The sequence below is a fragment of the Ixodes scapularis genome, unplaced genomic scaffold (assembly GCF_016920785.2).
Source record: "Ixodes scapularis isolate PalLabHiFi unplaced genomic scaffold, ASM1692078v2 PGA_scaffold1__304_contigs__length_218370807, whole genome shotgun sequence".
In the NCBI taxonomy this organism is placed as follows: domain Eukaryota; kingdom Metazoa; phylum Arthropoda; class Arachnida; order Ixodida; family Ixodidae; genus Ixodes; species Ixodes scapularis.
In genome coordinates this window covers 51,776,246-51,798,062 of record NW_024609846.1, presented here as the reverse complement: position 1 = coordinate 51,798,062, position 21,817 = coordinate 51,776,246, and the positions used below count along the sequence as shown (strand labels likewise).

The 21,817-nt window shown below is 46.5% G+C and overlaps 1 protein-coding gene across 1 annotated transcript in view; it reads left to right on the top strand.

Annotated features, from left to right (window-relative positions):
- Positions 1 to 13,829: 13,829 nt before the first annotated feature.
- The window catches only part of LOC8038593 (pre-mRNA-processing-splicing factor 8), an 83,546-nt gene continuing 75,558 nt past the window's right edge, over positions 13,830 to 21,817 (top strand). The window contains exons 1-3 of the mRNA XM_040215801.2: positions 13,830 to 13,977; positions 15,633 to 15,882; positions 21,312 to 21,480. Coding sequence (XP_040071735.1) covers positions 15,684 to 15,882; positions 21,312 to 21,480 — 368 coding nt within the window. The 5' untranslated portion in view covers positions 13,830 to 13,977; positions 15,633 to 15,683. The remainder of the gene's footprint in view (positions 13,978 to 15,632; positions 15,883 to 21,311; positions 21,481 to 21,817) is intronic.

Sequence of the window (21,817 nt, the reverse complement as noted above, 5' to 3'; positions counted from 1 at the left end):
GGAGCTATGTATACAGCAATAACGGTGAATGTAACTTTCCCCTTTCGAACTGTGACACTCACATACTCATTCTCCGGATGAGAGGTGATATCATGTGACACATAGGTTAGATCTTTCCGGAGCGCAAGAAAAACTCTAATAATACCATTAGGACGAACCGACTGAAATATTTCATATCCCCAAAGTCGAAAGTCGGGTGCTACGCGTGATTCGCTAATAGCTAAGATAGGAAAGTGATATTTGAACATAAGCTGTCGGAAGTCGGAAAGCCGATGACGAAGTCCTCTCGCGTTCCACTGAAAAACGGTCGCATTTTTAAGCCTCTCTTGGAATGACGAAGCGTCAACCATTATTCTGATGCGAATTTCCTGCCATCGCGATAACTGCGGGTTCAAATACTAGAATTCCTTGCAGAATGCTTTTGAAGGCACATGATGGTAGTTGTGCCGTGAAACTGCGTAGGGCAGAGAAGACAAGGCAGATGATATTGCCAATTGTCATGGAGCAGAATACGGAAGGTGCAGGCTGCTGGGGACGCTTATCAGCTGAGACAACGTCGCTGTACGTGCGCCTGTTGGCCGTGCGGGAAGATACGTCTGTAGCTTTGAGCTCATCTGTAGAGGTTGCGGGCTTGCGAGGAGGTCCTTGGTTTGGCTTTGGTGGGATTGTTGTAGATGCCTGAGTCTTCTTCTTGGTCTTCTGTGGCGGCCCCTTAGGCTTCGCACCTTGTTCGGCTACGCTGGGCGTTTCAAGGGCATCTGCAGTGTCCGTTGCACTAAAAGTAGCGCTTTTTGGAATTGTGTTTTCGTTCGACGGCGAAGTGAGCTTTGGTCCATGAACAAACTGCTTTGTTCTGGCTAGGGCTCTCAGGCGCATTTTGCAATTTACATAGTCTGCAGGGTGTTCACCACCGCAGTTTGCACACTTGACTGCCGTTTCTCCCGGGCAGTCCCTCGTTAAGTGTGGTTGAGCACACTTCTTGCACTTGGCGTCTCCTTTGCAATATTTTGCAACATGGCCAAGCACTTGACACTTGAAGCACCTGGTCGGCGCTTCGATGTACTCGCTGACCTCGTGTTTTGTGAATCCGAGGCTTATTCTGCATGGGCGTTCTGTGTTGGGGCGGAAGGTTAAGACAGCCTTGTCTGTTGGTTGGGCAGCTACCCCAGGTTTTCCTCGACGTCGGTAGAGTCGACGGGCTGATATGACCCCGTCTTGCTGCAGGAACGTGGCCAGCTCGGCGTCCGTGTGCCAAAGGGGTACGCCTCTGATTATACCACAGTTCTGTAGATATGTTCTGGGCACCGTGGCTTGAACGGGAACTCCGCCGAGGCAGCGAACCTTCAAAAGGCGGTCCACTGTCGCGGTTTCAGCTACTTCTACTAGAAGTCCGCCTCTGGCAGTGAAACGATGTCTTATTATGGCAGCCGCCGCCTCCGCGTTTACCTCGGCGCTCAAGCTCAATGGATTTTGATGTTGCAAACGATGTCCTTCATTTGCAGGCACAAAGAGGACAGGGATGCCAGTTGTTCTCTGACGGTGATGCTCAACGAGAACGAACCCCTCAAGATCGCCCTCGATGAGCTCTTGTTCCATCGAGTCGCTCTCCGCCGTCAGTTGTTTGGCAGGCGTTAAAGCCGAATTGTCACCTTCACTGCCGCGTCGTTTACCGAGAGTAGAGCGCGCGGATGGGGTGTCTTGAGTGACGTACGTGTCTTGAGTGACGTACGTGTGGTCTTCGTTTGGAGTTGTCTGTGAATAACATGAAGATTCGGTCGCAGATGCCAGTGCAGAAGTACCGGGTCGAGAGGTCATGTCGTATTTCGGGTTCCCCGAAGGGACCGTGCCGTGAGGAGCTGCAACCGGTTGACCCTGGCCACGGCTGGTGCTTTCGGGTCTCTTCTCCTTATGTCCGAGCGTATCCAAATGTATTCAAAGCTTGAAATACTCAAAAACGTGAGGGCAGAGAAAAGAACGGTAATTACCGCTAAACCTCGAAGTTTTCTTTTTTCTTCTTTTTTTTTTTTTGTGTACGTGTGTGTGTGTGTCAGTTCGGCATTCATTGCTTTCGTGAACACTATCTATAAACGATCATTGCTAAGCAGAGAATAGGACAGTAAATGAACTACGAGCTGGATGACCATTCAAAATGCCAACAAAGCGTTTCCACACGTTGAGTGCCTCTCTGAACGCAACCTACTTGAAGGTGCGACCACAGCCGTGGCTACTATGTGGGTTCTCTTTGTTATCCATTCACTCATATTCGTATCCCAAGTTCGTTTATAGTGAACTTCCCATGTAGGGAATATGAACTCTAGTTAAACGATACGTCTAGGGTGCGCCGAAGGACGTGATATTTAACGATGTCACTATTGGCGAGGCGCTTTGTCCCGTTTGTTGTCCCCACGCCTCGGTTTTTACCCAACACAAGGCCTGCGCACGTGCCCAAAGCCCTTGTGGGGAGTGTAATGTAAAAATACAAACAATAAACGAAGTGACGTTAAAGGAGCTGTGCAACAATTTCAGGGCTTTGCTTAAATAATTGTGGAAGTTGATGCCTGACACTTCTGCAGTGAACTACAGAAAGTAGATTTTGCCTGGATATCCTAGTTTTTATTTAAAAAATTGAAAAAGATCCAGGTTTTTGACGCCTGTATCGTCTTCCGGGTCACGTGCGCAGTGACGTCACTTGAGTAGGCGCGGGGTTCCGGAAAAGTTCTCTCTTTAGAGCCATCAGCGAGCAGCGAGAACTCATCCGCTCGCGACCGCGTGACCACGCGTGCTGGCGGGGAGGAAAGTCTCATCCGGGTCCGGCCATACCCGTCCTTGCCCGTCCGGCGCCGTCCCCCTCCCCCTCCGGCTTCTGGCGGCTATTCGCGGTTTTGTGGACGTAGGACAGATGGCGCCACTAAAACTCCGTATAATAAAAGTTTTGTCGATGATACCAGGGTTTTGACGCATTTATATATATGTTGGAACAACAAGATTTATAGAAAGTTACCTTTTATCGAGCAGGTATTCGCACAACTTGCTATCTTTTTAACAACTACCCAAGTGACGTCACGCCGCTTGTTTCTCATGGCCGCCGCTCGTGGCTGCAGGTCGGGAAATATTCTAAGTTTTGCCTCGCTATTACGCGGCGGAATCGCAACATTTCGATGAAAGGAGGTGTGTTTTCTGCCATTTGTGACACAGTGAACAATATCAAAAGCAGAAAATGCCAATTCTTTCAAGGTTAAAATCGTTGCACAGCGGGGTAGGGAAACGAAATTTCAGCGCTCATTTTTTAGCTTTAATGTGTTGCATGTTGCACCCTAACCTCAAAAACACCAGTCTTCCGTTGAAAAGCACAAGAAAACTAATTTTAAAGCTAAATAAACGATCTTTCAATGTGCACCTGGTGGATGCATGCGGAGCCTATTTGGGAGATAGTCTAGCAACGTTGTGGAATCTGCTACGTAGTCGTGACGTAGCAGATTCCTTCGGAACAGCGCCGCCTTTTGGAATTTCAACATTTTCCTTTTTAGCTTTCCTTCTAGCTCAACTCACAAATCGCGCATTGTACCAAACGGTCCAAGAAGACGGAAAGGAAGGACTCCCCTCTTTCTCGGACCCTCGTTCGTGCAACCGGAAACAGCCATTCTCCCCTTAGAAGATTAGCCCGTCGCTCAAAACTCGAACAAAAGTTGCTTTCCCCACCCCGTTCAGCCCTAAGATGACAGTGTTGTGGAAGCTACGTGTTCCTTGGGCCAGCCACACGCTCGTCACCCCAAGGGTACTTCGAGCGGCTCGGCTGTAACGCGCTGACACAATTGACTCCACCACAACGCTGACAACTCCACCAAGGGCAAAGCTCATAACCACGCTTGCCTTGCTACTCCACGAACGCGGGAAATCTCTTCTTTCTGTTTTTGTTTGCGCCGGACATCCCATGACGCATCGAGCTCTCCGCTAGTTTCTCTTCGAGCGCTTGCCCGAGTGCACCGTTTGGAACGAAAATTATAGCCAATCGTTCAAAATACAGACGTGCGATTATGATTTACGGTTATTATCCGTCATGCTTGACTCATTTCCGAACGAAATTTGAATATTTCAATTTATGTTTCCGTACCCCTTTAAAGGGGTACTCCGCCGATTTCTTCATGGTCCCCGATTTGCTTGAAATTTTGCTAAATTCGCCAAACAACATCGCCAAAATAGTATCCCAAATATTAGGTCAAAATAATTTTTTTTCACGAAGTTATTGAATTTACAATTTTGGTCCTCACCGTGTTTTTCAAACTGAAAGTGTCTACTGGCAACAATGAAAAAGTGACGTCAGTGGAAGTGCAGGGATTCACTTTTTGGACTGTAGAATTTGTTCCCAACTGATTCGAAGCAGTTTCATGGTGTCAAATGAATGCTTTGGAAGCTCGCTCCAGTCCCCGCGCTCCAGCACGGAACAAATGATTGGCATATTCTATTTTTTAGACTGCCCGCCCGACTGGCAAGCTGACCTTCCAATGCCCTGAAAAGGGCATTGGAAAAGGGCCCTGAAAAGGGCGGGTATATTTGAATGTTTGTTTTTGCATGATTTTCATTTGCCGATTTCGCAATAACTATTATGAATTTCGCGATACTAAATGGCATACCAGAAAGGGTAAAGGCCGGGGAGTCAGAAAATATAGTTAGTTGAGGTAGCTCAAAAATCGGCGGAGTACCCCTTTAAAGGGACACTGACAGGGTATTTATGCTCGCCGAGGTTTTTAGTTCTACGTGACATATGAGAGCTCAACTACCCAGAACAGAATTTGCGGCTTGAAATTCGGTTTCTTTCCGCCCGAAAACCGCCGATCAAGAACTGGCCGGTTCGAGTCTCGCTCACTCTCTTTTTCGCGGTCACGGGCCGTTTTTCTAAGGTATCGATGCGACCACCAAATTTAATCAAAGTCGTGGGTCACTGAAGGCACACACTCAATATTAAAAATAGAAAAAATTATGAAACCCATTTTTTGTGGCTTCTAAAAAGCTGTAAATACGTTGATTGAAAAAAAAAGTTCCACAGACAACCGGAAGCATTCTGTGCGTTCGTCGTTTCGCGTATCGTGGGACTCGCGGAGACGGCGATGGCAGCGGACGACGGACGTGGGACCTCTATTTCAGAACTGTCGTTCGCAGCACCGGCGAATTCTGTCTACCGTTAAAAAAGAAATTTGGGACTGATCAAAAGAATTGGTATTCATGCCGTACGACACGCCGGACCACCAAGCCGATTTGCACGAAGACGTCGCCGAGCCGTCGCTCCCTTCTCGTGGCTGAAGACATCGCTCGCGCAAACGTCAAGCACGACGTGTCTACTTCGAGTTGAATATGCACGCGTACGATTTCTTTACTAGGTGCGAATGTCCCCAAAGCGTGGTGCTTCCCGTCTTCGACCCGGGAGTGCTTTTGCTAGAGAAAAATCGACAGCAAACTTTCAAACTTACAGTTTACCGGCTGGATTATTACTAAGAAAAGAGATCCACCACAAAAGAGATGCCCCAGTAGCTCAGTGGGAAAGACGTCCGGTTCATATGCGGTAGGTCCGGGTTCGATTCCCCGTGAAGCTATTTTTTTTTTTTTACATTTTTCGATGTTTCCATAACTTTTTATTTTTTTTACAATCATCACTGAAGAATCAAACAAAAAAATAACAAACAAATGTTGTGGACGATACTTCGCTGAATTAAATGGTATGGGATTTCCGTTTTGACACCTGCGAACTCAATGTTATCACTTTCCACAAAATGCAAGGAGCATATAAATCAGGTAGCGTCCGCTTTCCGAGGTGCCCGTATATGTTCTACAGGAATTGCAGCCAGCCATTGGTCCCGATCCCGTTGATCTTTCGGAAACTCTGTCGCACAATGCGACTTTTTTTCGGATGCAGGACATGTGAGCCAGCTCTTCACGCTACATCTTGGGTGTATTCTTTTCGGAGCCGATCATGGAAATTCACCACGGGCACTCACTACTCATCTCCAACTCCTCAATGTACAAAACAACTCATCTTGGAGTACAGAACAACGAGCGGAACAAACATAACTGCAAAAGTATCGCACGGCGAGCAGTTCCCGCACGCCGCATGTCGTGTCGTCTGCTACGGAGAGGAGAAAAAAAAAAAAGACAAAAACGCACGGTCGGGTGTAGCCACGTGACTTCCGCCACTCACTCTCTTCTCTCCACTTCTCCGACCTCCGTCGGGTTTCGGTTTCGGTTTCGAGCAGTTGCGTCTTTTGGCTTTATTAAAAAAATACGCTACTCTGTTGCAAAATATTAATTGGGTAGTCCTCCGACACCATAATGAAGCGCCTGGCAAAAAATAAAAAAACATTTTTGAGGGGTGTCAGTGTCCCTTTAAGTGCAGGATCTCTCCCGAAAGCAGTCGTCAAAGGATGCTGGCTTGACCAATGCTTGACCCACTTCGGCTTTTGTGCTGAGCTGAGGACCGCGTGCATGCTGCATTCTTCATGCAAGCCGGTGTGGTAACAAAAGAGCCCCTCCTCCCCCTTATAGCCGATTCACACGACGGACTGATCCGCGGACGGATTGATCACGTGACGACATATCCGCGGTTCGTCCGTCTCCCAAGCGCATCCACACGAGGGAGACGACGAGCAGACGCCAGTGAGGACGGACCGAACCTGTTCGCACCCCACAGCGCCGCGAAACTCCAACATCGCACAGTAGCACCGTTGTCCAAGAGAGAAATCGACGGTTGCTACCGCGATAAAGAATCGTACGCCGCCGCTACGTACAGATCGAGAACAAAACACCGGGACAGGCTTCGCGCGAAGCGCCACTAACTTTACTAACCCAAAGCATGACAGTGACACAGGCATGATCCTGCCCGAGAAAGCTTCGGCGTAGACGCGACGAACTTCTGGGCTCGCGGAGGGGCGTTTGGAGATGCCCTCACACACTCCGCGCTCGTGCACAACACTCAAGCACACTACATCCACAAAAGAGGGCTTGCTCGGTGAAATCCTGATTGGACGTGCAAGAATTATCGCGGCGTGCTATAGACGAGTTTTGACGGGAGCTTCTTGACACGGACCCGGAGGAGCACCGGAACCTGCGTTGCGTCAGCCGGACAAAGTTTCTGGAGTTTCTCGCACGCGTGGAACCAAGAATCGTACGACAAAATGAACCAACAAACGCACAAAACGCAACGACGCGCCATTTTTGTTTTGAACGCCCAGAAGCAAAATACCAAGAAAACCATGTACCGTTGCCAGACTAAATGCTTTCCAAGTCAGTCTGCCGCCAAACATCCGCGAGTGAAAAAGGCGCTCGACTTTATCAGTCCGCGCCTCCGCGGAGGAGGCGCGGACCGCAGGAATCGGTGACGTGCCGGTCACGTGGTACACGGTCCGCGGACGAAAATCGCGATTTGGTCCGTCGTGTGAATCGGCTATTACCGGAGAACACGAATTCCAGCCGACCGCTGACGCCGCATTCGGTCATGTCAGCCGAGCGCTGAGTCATTGTATTTGTTGTCCACATCCGTGTAGTTCCAAAGTTAACCGCGTGGGGCGCTATGGTCTGACCTCCTCCCCAAAGCGACATTTCTTTTTGTCCCATATATGTTTTGTAACATCATCAGTGATATTCCCATGCGCGTTAAAACGCGAATGCGTGTCCGAATGGTTGCCGCGCTTGGCTCTCGCGCGGAGGCTCCGGGTTCGATTCCAGACAGCGGACTCCTCTTTTATCTTTTCAACTTGATATTCCCTCAAGTTGAAAACCTTGTCGTCTAATGGAGTTACGAATGCTCTACGCGCCGAACGTTCTACGCCGAATGTTCCAGAAATCCACGCGGGTACAAAAGGTGCTCCGTGTGGCGGTCCAGAGTCAGTCTCGCCCCAGCGCTCGATCCTGCTGCTTCGCCGACATCGACGCCTGCGACAGTTTTTCTCTATTTTGTTTTGGGCACAAGTTCACCCCATTAAACGTTTAGTTTCTTCAGTCATTCGCCGCCTCATCATTTTTCATTCGTGACAATACCCTGCTTCTTATAATATGACTGCATAAAGTAACCATACGACGTTTTTTTTCTCTTTTTTTTTGCCGTTTTGTGTTGTTGCGTGCTAATAAACCATTCTGGTAACCCGGATTAACGCAGCTGTATAATTGTCGCTGTCAATGACGTCGGTACAAATTAAGCAATGCGGAAGTATCTTCAAAAGAAACTGAAAAAAATTTCTAAGTATTTGTACTCTACTCAAGATGCTTTCAGTGAAAGTACACTCTCAAGAAAAAAGGGTGTCAAAAGGTGTACTCTTACACCCTTTGTCCCATATAATACACCCCAGAATTTCAATTCGACGTACAGTTCCCTACAGTCGAACAGAGGGCCCGAAATTTTACGAGGGGCTTGATAGCCGTGTGGTACAACATTTTAAATAGATAAAGTACGTATCAAAGACCACATAAAGAAAACATCGAGTTTTTACAGTAGGGCCAAGAAAACCCGGATTATTTTTTTCGTGTTCAGTAAAACGTACATTAGCTATTTTAATAAGTTTTACCACACGGCTATCAAGCCCCTCGTAAAATTTCGGGCCGCCTGTTCGACTGTAAGGCGCTGTATGTTGAATTGAAGTTTGGGGTTGTATTATACGGGACAAAGGGTATAAGAATACACCCTTTGACACCCTTTTTTTTTTTAGAGTGTAACTTGAGTAGTATTTTAAATACTTTATGAAGCAGGTATGAAGTAACTTAACTTAAATACTTTTATCGAGTATTTTGTCCAACACTGGTTCTTTCCGAGCAACTCGGAGCATTCAAAAAATGTAAAACGGGGGCTGGCCTCCAAAGCTCTCGTCTCGGTGCTACAAAAATCCTGCCCTCATAATGTGGGGCGCAGCTTTCAAAGACAGCTTTGCAGACTTCAGGACTCCGGTTACTCGAGTAACCTCCTGGTACCGATATGTGAGAAGCTCTGCAAGCAAGTGCGACATAATTCGCAAAAAAAATGAACCAACGAAAAAAAACCCAAAGACTTTCGTATGCACGGGATCACTCATCGTCTAAAAAAGATCGCTGGCCGACAAGGCATCCATGTCGCGTGCTCAGCCCCCAACAAGGCGCCGGGAGACCGAACAGAACGTGACGACCACCTGCGGCACTGCGCATCGAACACCCTACGCCCCATGCGAAAAAGGAGTCGTCTACAATATCCCTATGTCATGTGGCAAATTCTACATAGGGCAAACGGGGAGGTATATAAATGACCGCACCAGAGAACATGCAGCCTCTGTGGCCGCACTAACGTCGGCTGGCCACCTTTCGGCGCATTGTCGGGAACGCAAACAGTGTGCTCTCGACTTCTCAAACGTCACCGTTGTCGCATGACACCGAAAACAGCTTGGGAGGGAGATCCTCGAATCGCTGGCCATTGAGGAGAGTGGTGGAGAATGCGCAAGTGCCGCCTCCGTTGCGCTTTTTCCTAAAGAAAAAATATATCTGCGGGGTGCGGCCCCTCGGACCAACCAAGCCGGGACCATTTGAATGCCAAGATCCGACAGCTGAAGAAGAGGTTAACTCTACGGTTAGTATCGAGGAAAAGAAAGTTTTTCTATCTAAGATCCAACAGATGAAAAAGAAGATACCCCCACGGGTAGTGTCAAAGAAAAGGAAGTTCTTATTAAAAAGTTGATAGCCCGGCAGTGTGGTTCTTTGTTTTCCCCTCTCCTTCGCTTTTCCTCTACGTTCAACTGGTATTCAAGGAAGCATGTCGAACCAACCGGCTCAGCTCCAGGCCGTCACAACTTACCTTTCTTGTTCTCTGAGCAGGTCTTTTCTTTATTTTCACCTCCTTGACCCGCAAGAACTGTGCCATCTCATTGCAACCAATATGGAGTTTTCTCGTCATGTACTTAAAATTAAGATTAAAAGGCACCCCTACGTACGGCCAAGCGTTTCGTCACGTTTTTTTTCCCCTCTCAAAACGCGCTTAAACAGTTAAGATGGTAATATTTCGGGATTTTATTAAAAATCTCCAGCGCCCTCAAGGAAAAATTTAAGGGCCGTACGACCTTTATTGCGTCTTCATAATTTACCTCCAAAAGAATAAATACTCTCGTGCATACCTGAAGCTCAGGTTTGCGTAGCGAAATTTGACCACTGAGTGACAATTGCGCGAACGTCTCAAATAAGTTTTATCTTCACCCGTGGGTAGCCCTCCGAAATAGGAGAAGCCAGCGTATGAACTGTCACTGGAGAAGTCCAGCTCTACACTTCCTTCAACATGCTCTTGTCATCTGCTTTGAAGAGCACAGAGTCCGCACACTCGGATCCTCTTCGATGGGGTCATCATTGCCGCGACGGTGACTGAGGAACGAAACCCGCCGCTTTCTCAGTTCGGTGAGTGTCGGGGAATCAGGGACGTTGGTAGTAGGGCTTCAGTCCCCTCCCCTTCCTTCCCTCCCTCCCCTCCCCTCCCCTCCCCTCCCTCCCCCCCCCCCCCCCCCCCCCCAAATCCAGCCGACCTCGTGGAGTCGTAGACCATTCCCTTTAGCGCCCTCAGGGCGGCGCCATTTTGGTCGACTGCAGCGCCCTCTCCCCATATCTGGGAAGTTCAGCAGGTTCAGCGGGGTAAAACGAGAGAGAGGGCACGCGCCCGACAAGCAGACGACAAACCGGGAGGTTGCCGCTCTCCACCTTTGGGCTATACAGGCGGGCTGTACCGAACATCGAACTCTCGCTCGTGGCTGCCGTTGTGAGGTGGTTCGCGTTCTTAGAATATTTATAGCCATTCCAAAATCAGCCTATCACGCTCTGTTGTTTTATTTCAGGATCAAATAGCGTATCTTTGACACTTTGTTCGGTTACTTCGATAGCAGTGGAGTCAACCGGCAGTACTACCATCAACCACTGGGTCTATTGCGTCAGGAGAGCACGTTTTTATTTATTTTTCCAGACTTCCATTCATTGACTCTAAAGGCCTACACCAGTACGAACTTTGTATAGTAAAAAAAACTACAGCAACCGGATTTATTTTTCGCTAGAGGACCGGCCACTCTGACGCAATTTTTCCATTTCTTTTTTTTTTTTTAATTTGTACCCAGGTAACAGCGGAATAGGACCCGGTTAGTCTTTTTACAGAGCATAGCATTACACGATAACTTGCATATTGAAAACCGCGCATCTGCGCTTGAAATGTCCAAAATAACGCGATTTTAAACCGAGTTTGAACGGCAGCCTGGTGTTAGGTACAGCCTACTCGGTGGAGCAGACGACGCGCGGGGTGAGAGGGGGAGGGCATTTTTTCTCTCTCCTCTCTTCCTAGTGGAACGGCCATCTGAGCCACCTACGCAACGCAATCCCCCCCCCCCCTCCCCCACACCAAAAAAAATGGCTAAGCTATTGCGGGTAATCACTAATTATTTCACGTTACTGTAAAATTCGGAATGTAATAGGCCATATGCAAAATCCTTGCCAGCAATCATCATCATGCGATTAAGAGCCGCCATATTGGGGGGTTTATCGCATCTTCCAGTTGTGGACGAGGCGCACCTACATTAATCTCGGTTTTCATGATTTTAGGGCAGTTTATTTGTACACTCAACCGGTTGCTGGTTAGTTTCGGTTCAAAGAAGAAAAGAAAGACGGCCGCAAAATTCTAAGAAGGGAATTGTCATCAACGAGGTCGCAAGACTCGTCACTCAAGCAGTGAACTGGGCCATCCAGGTCAATGAACGGTATTTCTCGAAGACGTCTGTGGACAGTTCGTACTGAACCAGCATCAGGTGGCCATATTTTAGTTCTACAACTTCCATTTTGCCGGGACGAATGTGAAACGGGCGAAACCATCGGTACGGGAACCCCCCAATATGGGGGAAATCTGATAATTGATCATGAATACACTAGATGGCGCTTCTTTTTGCATATGGTCTATTCACATGGGCCTTACTGGTTAAACGAAATTCCCACGGAAGAACGGAACGACCGGAGCGAGTTTTTGCAGCCGCACAACACGAAGCCGCGCGCAACGCCACAACACTTTCGTTTCGCCGCGCTGAATGCTCCGTGCGTCTGCTCATGACCGTACCACCGTACACCCTACAAATCAAACAGAACGCAATAAAAAAAAAAAAAAAAAAAGACTTTGTTAGGTACCGCTAGTCCTGTATACTTCTTCCCTTATCTTTTTTTGCGCGATTTTTGTATCTTTTACTAAGATGAACCAACTAGCCCAACAACGTACCATACTAAAGACTTTGGTAGACGTGATCGGCGACACAGTGTTTACAGAATGTTGATGTTTACATTCGCCTAGTTTACGTTATGACTAGGCTTCAAAAGAATGACGTCATGCCCCTCGTTGTCTTGTAACCTGTAATAAATCTAATAAAAAATGGCAAGAACGTAAAAAACAAAGACAAACCAAACATTGGAACGGTGACAGACCGGATGATAACGGCAGGGAGACCTTCCAGTTGTCCTACCTCCGGTGCGAGCTTCCCACGTTCGGTAAGGTCGTAACGTTTCGGCGTCTTGTGAATTTCCAGCTTGCAAGCACTGCCATAGCCAGGGGGGGTAAAGGTGGGTGAGGAGGAGTGGCAAATCCCGTGCGCCGACACCCGGGGTCCCGAGTGAACGATCGCAAAAGAGAGCGACAGAACACGAGAGAAAGAAAGCAACGTTGCCATGGTAAACGCGAAGAGTGAAAACTCTCAGCAATATAAACAGTGATAATTTGACGTTGTAAACTAAATTCTGAGCTGCATTAACTTCCCTTCCCTTCTGTCGAAATTTCGGAAATCTGGTGGTTGCGCAGTTTCGTATTCCTCAACCGCGCCCACCCGCGCCGCACCGGCGAAGCCGGGTGTATGGTTTAGTTTGGCGTTAACGCGAGGCCGTACTTCTGCGCGCTATGCAAAAAGAAAGCTTCGAAAGGAACGCAAATATCTTTCCACCGGTAAGTTCGTAGATTGTTGAAGTTCACGAAATTGCTCTGATGATGTAACCGCGTTTGGGACCCCGAGGGTCTGCCTGCATGATCCGCCGCTTGCGGCAGCCAGAATGTATGCAGGGGGGTAAAGGTGGGTGAGGAGGAGTGGCAAATCCCGTGCGCCGACATCCTGGGTCCCGAGTGAACGAACGCAAAAGAGAGCGAAAGAACACGAGAGAAAGAAAGCAACGTTGCCATGGTAACGCGAAGAGTGAAAACTCTCAGTAATATAAACAGTGATAATTTAACGTTGTAAACTAAATTATGAGCTATTCTAACGCTTATAAAAAGCAATAAACTCATTACGCTGCATTAACTTCCCTTTTGTCGAAATCTCGGAAATCTGGTACTTGCGCAGTTTCGTATTCCTCAACCGCGCCCAGCCGCGCCCCACTGGCGAAGCCGGGTTAATGGTTTAGTTTAGCGTTAACGCGAGGCCGTACATCTGCGCGCTTTTCAAAAAGAAAGCTTCGAAAGGAATGTGAATATCTTTCCACCGGTAAGTTCGTGAATTGTTGAAGTTCACGAAACTGCTCTGATGATGTAACCGTGTTTGGGACCCAGAAGGTCTGCCTGCATGATCCGCCGCTTACGGCAGCCAGAATGTATGGGAAAATGGCGGACCTTTTCCTCTAGAGTTAGTATGTATGATCTCTATGAATGTATGGGAAAATGGCGGACCTTTTCCTCTAGAGCTAGTATGTATGATCTCTATGGCCAAAGCACGACGGAAGGAAACCAGCGAACAAGCGCTTCCGAACGAATTGCCTTGGTCAGACTCACAACTTGTGCACACAACCATGGTCAACGCTATTTGCAACAACTCTAGTCAATCCAGTATCCAATCCAGTCCAACGTTTTGTTCACGATTTTCGGCGTTCGTGCAGTTCATAGCGCCGTGTTTTATAACTTAGCAGAGGCTAAACCGCGATCTTCACACCCGCGTCCAGCCTCCTGAATGTAATACAGAATGTGTACACGAGTTGCACGTATAAACTGTAAGTGTTTCTAGCGTATTTCGCTCTTTACCTGATCTTGCAAATGTCGACACCTGAGAGCTAGGCGAAGCAAGTAATCGGGCAGCTTGAAACGCACATCTAACTTGCGCTTCTACCACTGCCTCCTATTTATGAATTGTTTACGTTACTTTCTTGAATTTCGGCGCAGGATGTTTAGTGGCAATGTTAATACCCCGGTTATGTTAATACGCCGGTGTCTCGTTCTCAAGCGCGGCACTGGCGGTGCCTTTGTCCACTTTTGTCCGTAGCATGCTGCATCTAACGCATGAACTTATATTGTTAAACATATAGCCAGCAAATGTATATGCGTTAATTAACTACGATAGAGAGCAATGGGTAGTTAACTTCGAGAGATATCTGTGCGTTTAGTCGCCCTCCATGTTTTGCGCATTTACTGGCGTGCTAAAGTAGGCTTAACGTGCGTTGGTTTGTGTTCTGTCGGTTCTTTTCATGCACAACATGACATGCCTCGGTACTTCTCTACTTTTAATTTTTATCTAATTTACCTGAGGTTTGCGAAACGGAGCAGTCAAAAACAAGCGAAATTAACGAGTAAATTTGTCTTTCCGGCCAAAAAGCCGGCTTCCCCCCTCTCCTATTTCTTGTAAAATAGGATTGAAGAAGACATCGTTTTGGTCACGTCCCGTTTGGGAATAGTTATTAATTGCTAAATCCGAGTCAGTTTGCAGTGTGGTTTTGCTTTCGCAGGTTAGTTGGTTTGCTATGACCGAAGTGCCGGTCATAAGCGGGCAGTTTGGAAGCCGTCATGCAATGCTTTGCATGAAGGCATATAATGTTCTGTTAGTTTCTTTTGCATCAATAAAGCTAGCTATCGCCACAAAAACTCAGCTGTGCTTGCAGGTGATGCCATATATGCTTCTGGTCATTCCTATTGTTCTTGCCAAGGAAATATTGGTGGTGCATAATGCTTGCTGCAAAAGATTCTGTCAAGCACAAATGAGACGTGAACGACGAATTGCGTCGATTTGTGCCGTGCCATCGGGGTCCCTAGGAACAGATAAAGCTGTGAGGGTATGCATCCCATTGCAATCTGTTGGACTCTTGCTCGGTGTAGCCCAAGCTTCAGCACTGCACCAGTGAGGAAGGTGAAACAAAAAGGAGGCGATGGCAGACACCTTCTTTTTGCCTTCTGCCTCCCTCGCGCGTTGTGTATTGAGCAAGTGACAGTGGTTGGCAACAGAACTACCAAATACACTGTAGGATGCACACCCTCGCAGTTTTGCCACTTTCCATTGGCCCCCAGGTGGTATGGCACATATCAGAGTTGACACCTTCCGCCATTTGGGTTTCATTTGAATTCACGCTTAGCAGCTGAGCCACCACAAGAGCCCCATATATGACATCAATTGCAAGTTGTGTATAAAACATTATGCCTCGCGCTTTATCCAAGAAATATTGAGTTTGGTGATGCCGACCTAAATGTCACAACTAATTAAAGTGCCTTTTAATTTGGGAAAGCCAAGCCGGCTGCAATGAAAAGAAAGAAGGTCGTAACTGCGAGCCCTTGAAAACTGATTGGAGCTACCCTTTAAGAGCTCGGACTCTATTTGACCGCTTTCGTCCTTACTCTAGTCTCGGGTCTGTAATTGCGTTCACCTTTCGAAACCATGCAGAGAGCGGGGCGAGTGCAGTGACCGCCGCGGCGGTCCTTGGGCCCCTGAAGCATGGCCCTCCCGCCGTACATGCTGGGCCCCCCCTACGTCATGGGGGTGCTTGCCCAGCAGCAGGCCGTGGCAGCCCAGCTGGCTGCTCAGGTCCACGCTCACATGCATCAGCAGCAACTGCAACAACAGCAGCAGCAACAGCAGCAGATGCACCAGCGACAGCAGGAGCTCATGTCGGAGGAGAAACTCCAGGAGAAAGGTGTTTTTCTTTTATATACATTTATTATTTCTTTGTTACATGTACCCTCAGAGCCTTTGGCATTGAAAAGGGGAGTGGTTACAAAAATAAATGATGATGAAGTAAGAGAAAGCAGTTACTAGAAGTAGAAAAAAAAAAAGGCGTCTATGTATACAATATTGGCTAAGGCGTTCTTGAACAGTTGGAGGTCTTTTATCGAAGCTGTCGGTACGGGAAGGCGATTCCACTCTTCTGATGTGCGTGAGGGAAATCTCTGAAAAAAAGCATTAGTCCTGCACGATGGGACACCGACCTTATAGACGGATGAAACATACTGGGGAGGTGAAATAATTTGCTTTGCTTGTGTGTTCTACAAGCTCCCTTGTTTCGATTCAAGTTGCTAAATCGCTAAGAGTAACTATTAAAAAGGGTGACTTCCCAAGGCTCAAGTACGGTGATATGAAGTTTGGCTGATATAATTTTTTTCTGTCGTAGACTATTTAAACATTTTTGATGGACGGAGAGGTGTTTCCTGTAATTTCAGACGAAGCTTCACATAACTGGCAGCAGCGAGTTTAAGCTGTTGTGTTGTTACTCTGAAGCATAGCATATATTGTGACTATAGTTTCAACCACTTTTCCTAGGATGGAAGAAGCCATCATAACATAGCCAGGATGTCACCTCATAGAACCCCATGCCATATACAATCATTTGCCAAAGCCCAAAAAGCCATGAGGGCTGTATGCATTGGTTATAGTTATATCCCTAATTGTCTACATTGGGTGGCCAAGGGCAAGAACGTGGTTTGAATACGTTCTACAAATCCACTTTGGAAGCAGGGCAGTGAGCATTTTACTGGCAGGGCAGTGAGCATTTTACTGGCATAGGCTTTCTTTGCTGGCATTTCGTCTGCTTTATTTTTGCACTCCTCCAGAGTTTGCCTAAGGTTTTATCTTTATTAATGGTGTTTTCAATACTTCAAGTTAAGTATGCACAATGTGTTGGGCTGTTGGAAAACACCCTGGAAACAGTGCACGTTAGTAAGCTGGACTTCTGTGGTTTTGAAAACATTGATCGTCCCCTGCACAGACCAAGGCTTAACCGAGACCATAGTGGCACTGGTATCTCTTTCGAAGACTCGCAAAAATACAGTGTGTGCAAATTTAGCGACACGCTGATATGAATAGTTTTCGTGCACTACCATTATGGGCCCATGACTGGTGGTAAACACAATAAACAAATAAATACAGTCAAGCCCGTTTATATCAAACAGCACGATGATTGTAAAATAGTTCGGTATAGCAAAAAGTCCCTAAAAAAGAAGCAAAAATAGGCACATAAGGGCAATGCAGTTGACAGAGTCACGAGCTAACTAGCAGCTGTTACAAGCCTCAGTGATAGAAGTGCTGTGCCATTTGTGCTATGAACTCAAGTCAGCTGCATGTCTTACCTAAGTGCAGGGGTGGAAGCGCTGCGCCAATTGCGCCACCCTGCGCCAATTCACTTCCCTGCGCCAGCCTGCTCCAAAACGCCAATTTCAACTTTTTTTTTTGTGTGTTTTTTTTTAAATTTAGCGGAAAACGGTTGGCCACGGGCCACCATGTGGTGTGTACTTTTGCTTAGGTGTCACTGCGGGTGACTCGTACCAACTCGACTGGGGCTCCGAACCATGTCTAACCTCAGGGCGAGGCGCCGATTTTAGTTCATCGAGAGTGCGATGTCGTTTTTTACTACAAAGAGCTTGATATACGAACACATCGGTTTGGTTTCGGGCATAGTTGGTTGGCGCGGTTGGAGCGCGCATGCAGTTGCCCGTGGTCCCGATTTGCCGTGATCGTGGGAGTTGGTGCCTCGGCACCGGTGGGCTACCTTGGCCATTAACATGAGCAGAAGTAAGTGGTCTTTACTAGCTTTACCTGTTATTTGGTAGCCTACCATATTTGGACGCTTAGCCGTGAAGAATCGCGAGCACAGGCACATCCGTTCTCGAGCTCAATTTGTCTTATCAAAACGAAACCAAAACCATCATTGTGTGCGCGAATGTGCACTCTGTCGTGTGTTGTCTCCCGCCGTCAGACCACTATCGAAAACAATACCCGCGATCTTAAGCGAGTTGGTTAATTGGCAGTGCTACACACTTTTTTGTTTCTTTCCTTTAGCGTGGAGGAGTGGGGGGTGACATCAGAAATGCCGTACAACACTCCCGCGCTGCCGATTCCTGTCAAGAACGTACCTTAACTTGCTATAGCCACCCTACTCGTATAAGTTTCGGGTATAGGTGTATCTGGTTGGGGGGGGGGGGGGGGGGGGGGTGGGTAGGTAGGGTAGAGAGAAGTTTGTGGGCTTTTTGTCACGTAAGAAGGCAGCCTGCCCCGCAGGGATCAGCGCCTGATCAGCTACATCTCATTTTCAGTCTCGTTCAAACTGTCTTCTCTTAAAGCACTTCTACTGAGTGCACAAGAACTCATTAGCAAGGGTGAGGCAGTTAAGGACATGGACAAGGTGGGGAGTGGACACCTCCTGCTAAGAGATGTGAACTCTAAACTGCCCAAAGTACTCGAGCGCATAAAAGAAATTGACTCTGCTCTTCAAACTGTGAAAAAAAAGGTGAACTTCAGTTGTTTCTAAATTACAATGATTCAGCTTAGTCACAACCCCTTTTTTTTTTTAACATGGAGCCTGTGGGCTCTTCTAGTGAGTGTTTATGCTGCATATGTATTAGTGGCTGTGATATCTTTAAGACAATATATTTTTCCATCCAAAGTAATATAGATATAGCTTTGTATGTTAACTTGGGTGTAGGGATTACTGTATTTTATGAAGGGGGATTAAGAACATTTGTATTTAATGAAAACAGGTCAGCAAGGACTGCTTTATTCTGAAACATGTTGTGGTACCTTAATTTTTTTTATGGAGACACGCAATGCACAGCATTTTATGGAGTACATAAGGTTGCGTTGCTCTTCTAGTCGATGCTTAAAGCTGCATATGTACGAGTGACTGTGGTAGTCTAAAGATATAAAATACACATTTTATTTTGCATCTGAATTTTTGTCAAATGTCAGTAGCCTTGTATTTTGTTACTAAACTTGATATAGGGCTTTTTAAGTAGTGATTGAACATGTGTATTCTTTAATAAACAAAAACTGTAGTCAGCGAAGGTAGTTTATCTGACACCTTGCAGTGGTTTAGTTTTCTGGATACATGTTTACAATTGGTCTATTAAGTAGACGGTTTTGTACTGGCATGGCTCAAGCTAGGCTTTTATTGTCGGGGCCTCCCATATAAAGTCTATCATGACTCTGCCTGCTGCCGGAATGGTTCTCAAAGCCTTTCCTTTGCATAAATTGCCAATATTCCATATTTCAATGCAATAGAAATAGAAAGGTGTGTATGTATGTTGCTTGAAAATTATTCTGGGATGTGCATGCATATATTTTTGCTACATTTTCACATTTAGAAACAACAAATCACTTTTAGACATTTGTTTGACCTCCGTGACCTGCTCCAAAACCTACTTCTACGGCTACAAAACATATTTTTGCTGCTCCCGAGCTGCCCTAAAGCGAGCGTTTTACTGCTCCAAAACTGCTCCAAAGTGGGACTTTTGCTGCTCCCAGCCCTGATACAAAAGGCTCTAGCCCGCTTCCACCCCTGTAAGTGCCATATTTGCTGAAAATTGTGCCCACTGCGCCAGGTTGGTCGACATTAATATTGAAAGAAGTACAAGAGAAGCAAAATCTATACGAAGATATGTTTCACGGCGTCTCTGCTCACCGTAACTGAAATTCACGCTGTCAGCGATGTTGCAGAACTTGGAGTCACGAGAAAGAAAAAAAATGCATGAAATTGTGATATGGCGGTTGCTGTTATAAGACAGAACCAGGATTTCGTGCTCCCGATGAGATCACGTGACTTTCATCTCGGCCACATGCCTCCACGCCGTGGTACCATCGCCGCTCGCGCCAGCCTTTTCCACCTTGCACTGGCGCGTGTACGTCGGGCTTTGGTCCATCGCATTGGTGTGTTAGGGGAGGGCTTACGCGGGGAACACCTATGGTTTAGCGCTATGGGCTCGGAAATTATGCTCAGTGTTATCTTAAGGAGCTGTGCCGAGGAAGGAAAACGAAACAATAAAGCACCGACCTATATTTAAGTAAGTAGTCTAGGAGTTCCCGCGCAGCAATCGATCGAAGGTCCCCTGACTACAACTCGACTTTGGCTTCAATACTGCTAACTCCTGCGCAAGTGGCACTTTTAAAGGTCAACTCTTGTTTTCTTATAATATTTGATGGGGAGGGGGTGGGGGTTTGGCAGTTTATGATGAGTTTTGTAGGTTCATGAATTTAGGTGCAACCTGTTTTCATTTATGGACGTTTCGGCAAAAATACTAGTTTTTTTCTGGAATTTTAAATGATATTGACAGGTTACATTAACTATGAGTGTAAAAGATGGACTGAGAGAGACACTACTTCAACTGAAGGATGTTGCTATGACTCATTTTTCTTAATTTTTATTATAAACAGGACCTGCTTTCACCTGAGCGGTATTTATAAAAATGACAGTTATGTGTCGTGTTGCACTTTTTATGTGTATTGATATGTATTATATTTACACAAAGTAGTAAGTAGTATTCTACAATATCAGAGATGATCTCCATTATTATTCAAAATTGACTCATTTAGTGATGCAATCATCGTCTAATTTTCACAATGATGCGCTAGGACATGTTGGGACCTGCTATAGAAGGGTCATTGGCTGCTCCAAACCAATATTTTTGCCCGCTACAAAACCTGCTACAAAGCGCAAATGCCGCTTTCATCGCAGCAGATGACTGCTGTTCGCCAGTCTATTGTGGGGAAGCCTGCTGCATGCTTCCGCAGCGCACTCAATCCGGCGCGGTTAAATATTAAAATGCGTGGAATTTTTATCAGAATTCTGCCGGTGTTCGATAGAGGCAATAATTCAATATAATCGTGTTCGACTGTAGTCATATTAGGTGGAGCAGTTTCTCTTTATTATTATACCCGTTTTCACCTCAAGAACAGTATGAAAAAAAGGCCGGCTCCTTGCCAAGCATTACTAATTTCCCCCTTTATATGGAGAATCGGGATATATGTGGGTGAATTTTAGATATATCTTACCTTATCAAGGCATATAGATTCCAAATGCCAAAAGCATTGCTTTTTATCTTGAAAGCCAGATCTCATAAGAACTACTTTGCGCTGCGTCTGAACAGTGAGCAAAACTTGCTTTTTTCTTGAGGTGAAAACTGCTATAGTGCCAAGACTGCTTACATTTTTTTTAGGTTTTCTTGCACATTACGGCATTCATTCTATGATGCTGCGTGCCATATTTACAGTATGAGGATGTAGTGGCAAAGGAATTTACCAGCCACAAGAGGCACCCAGGGAGAGACTAGAACGAGATTTGTCGCTTCTTCCCTGCAGCCCGCAAGTGGCAGCAACTGCAGTCAAAGCGGTATGCAGAGAAGCGGAAGTTCGGCTTTGTAGATGCCCAGAAAGAGGACATGCCCCCTGAGCACATCCGCAAGATCATCCGTGACCATGGAGACATGAGCAGCCGCAAATACCGTCATGACAAGAGGGTCTACCTGGGGTAGGTATTCTGCCATGTGGCATTGTGCCCTGGCTCGTTTGGTGGAAGAGGTCCTATTGAATCCTGTTATTGGGCACACATAAGCAATTATTATGTAAATAATTTTGTGAAGTAAGCATGTGAGAATGTCAGTTTTTACTCTCACCAGAACTGTTTTTTTTTTTTTTTTCAGATTTCATTGTAGCAATAAATTTGATTGAAGGCATTTTTAAATGTGTCATCCGGAAAAGGATAGTATGCCTGATGGGACCATTGGAAGCTGTGAAATTTACAGATTTATGTGTGTGACGGGGGGAAAAAGAAAATACTGCTTTTTGTGTAGCAGAAAGTAGCTTTT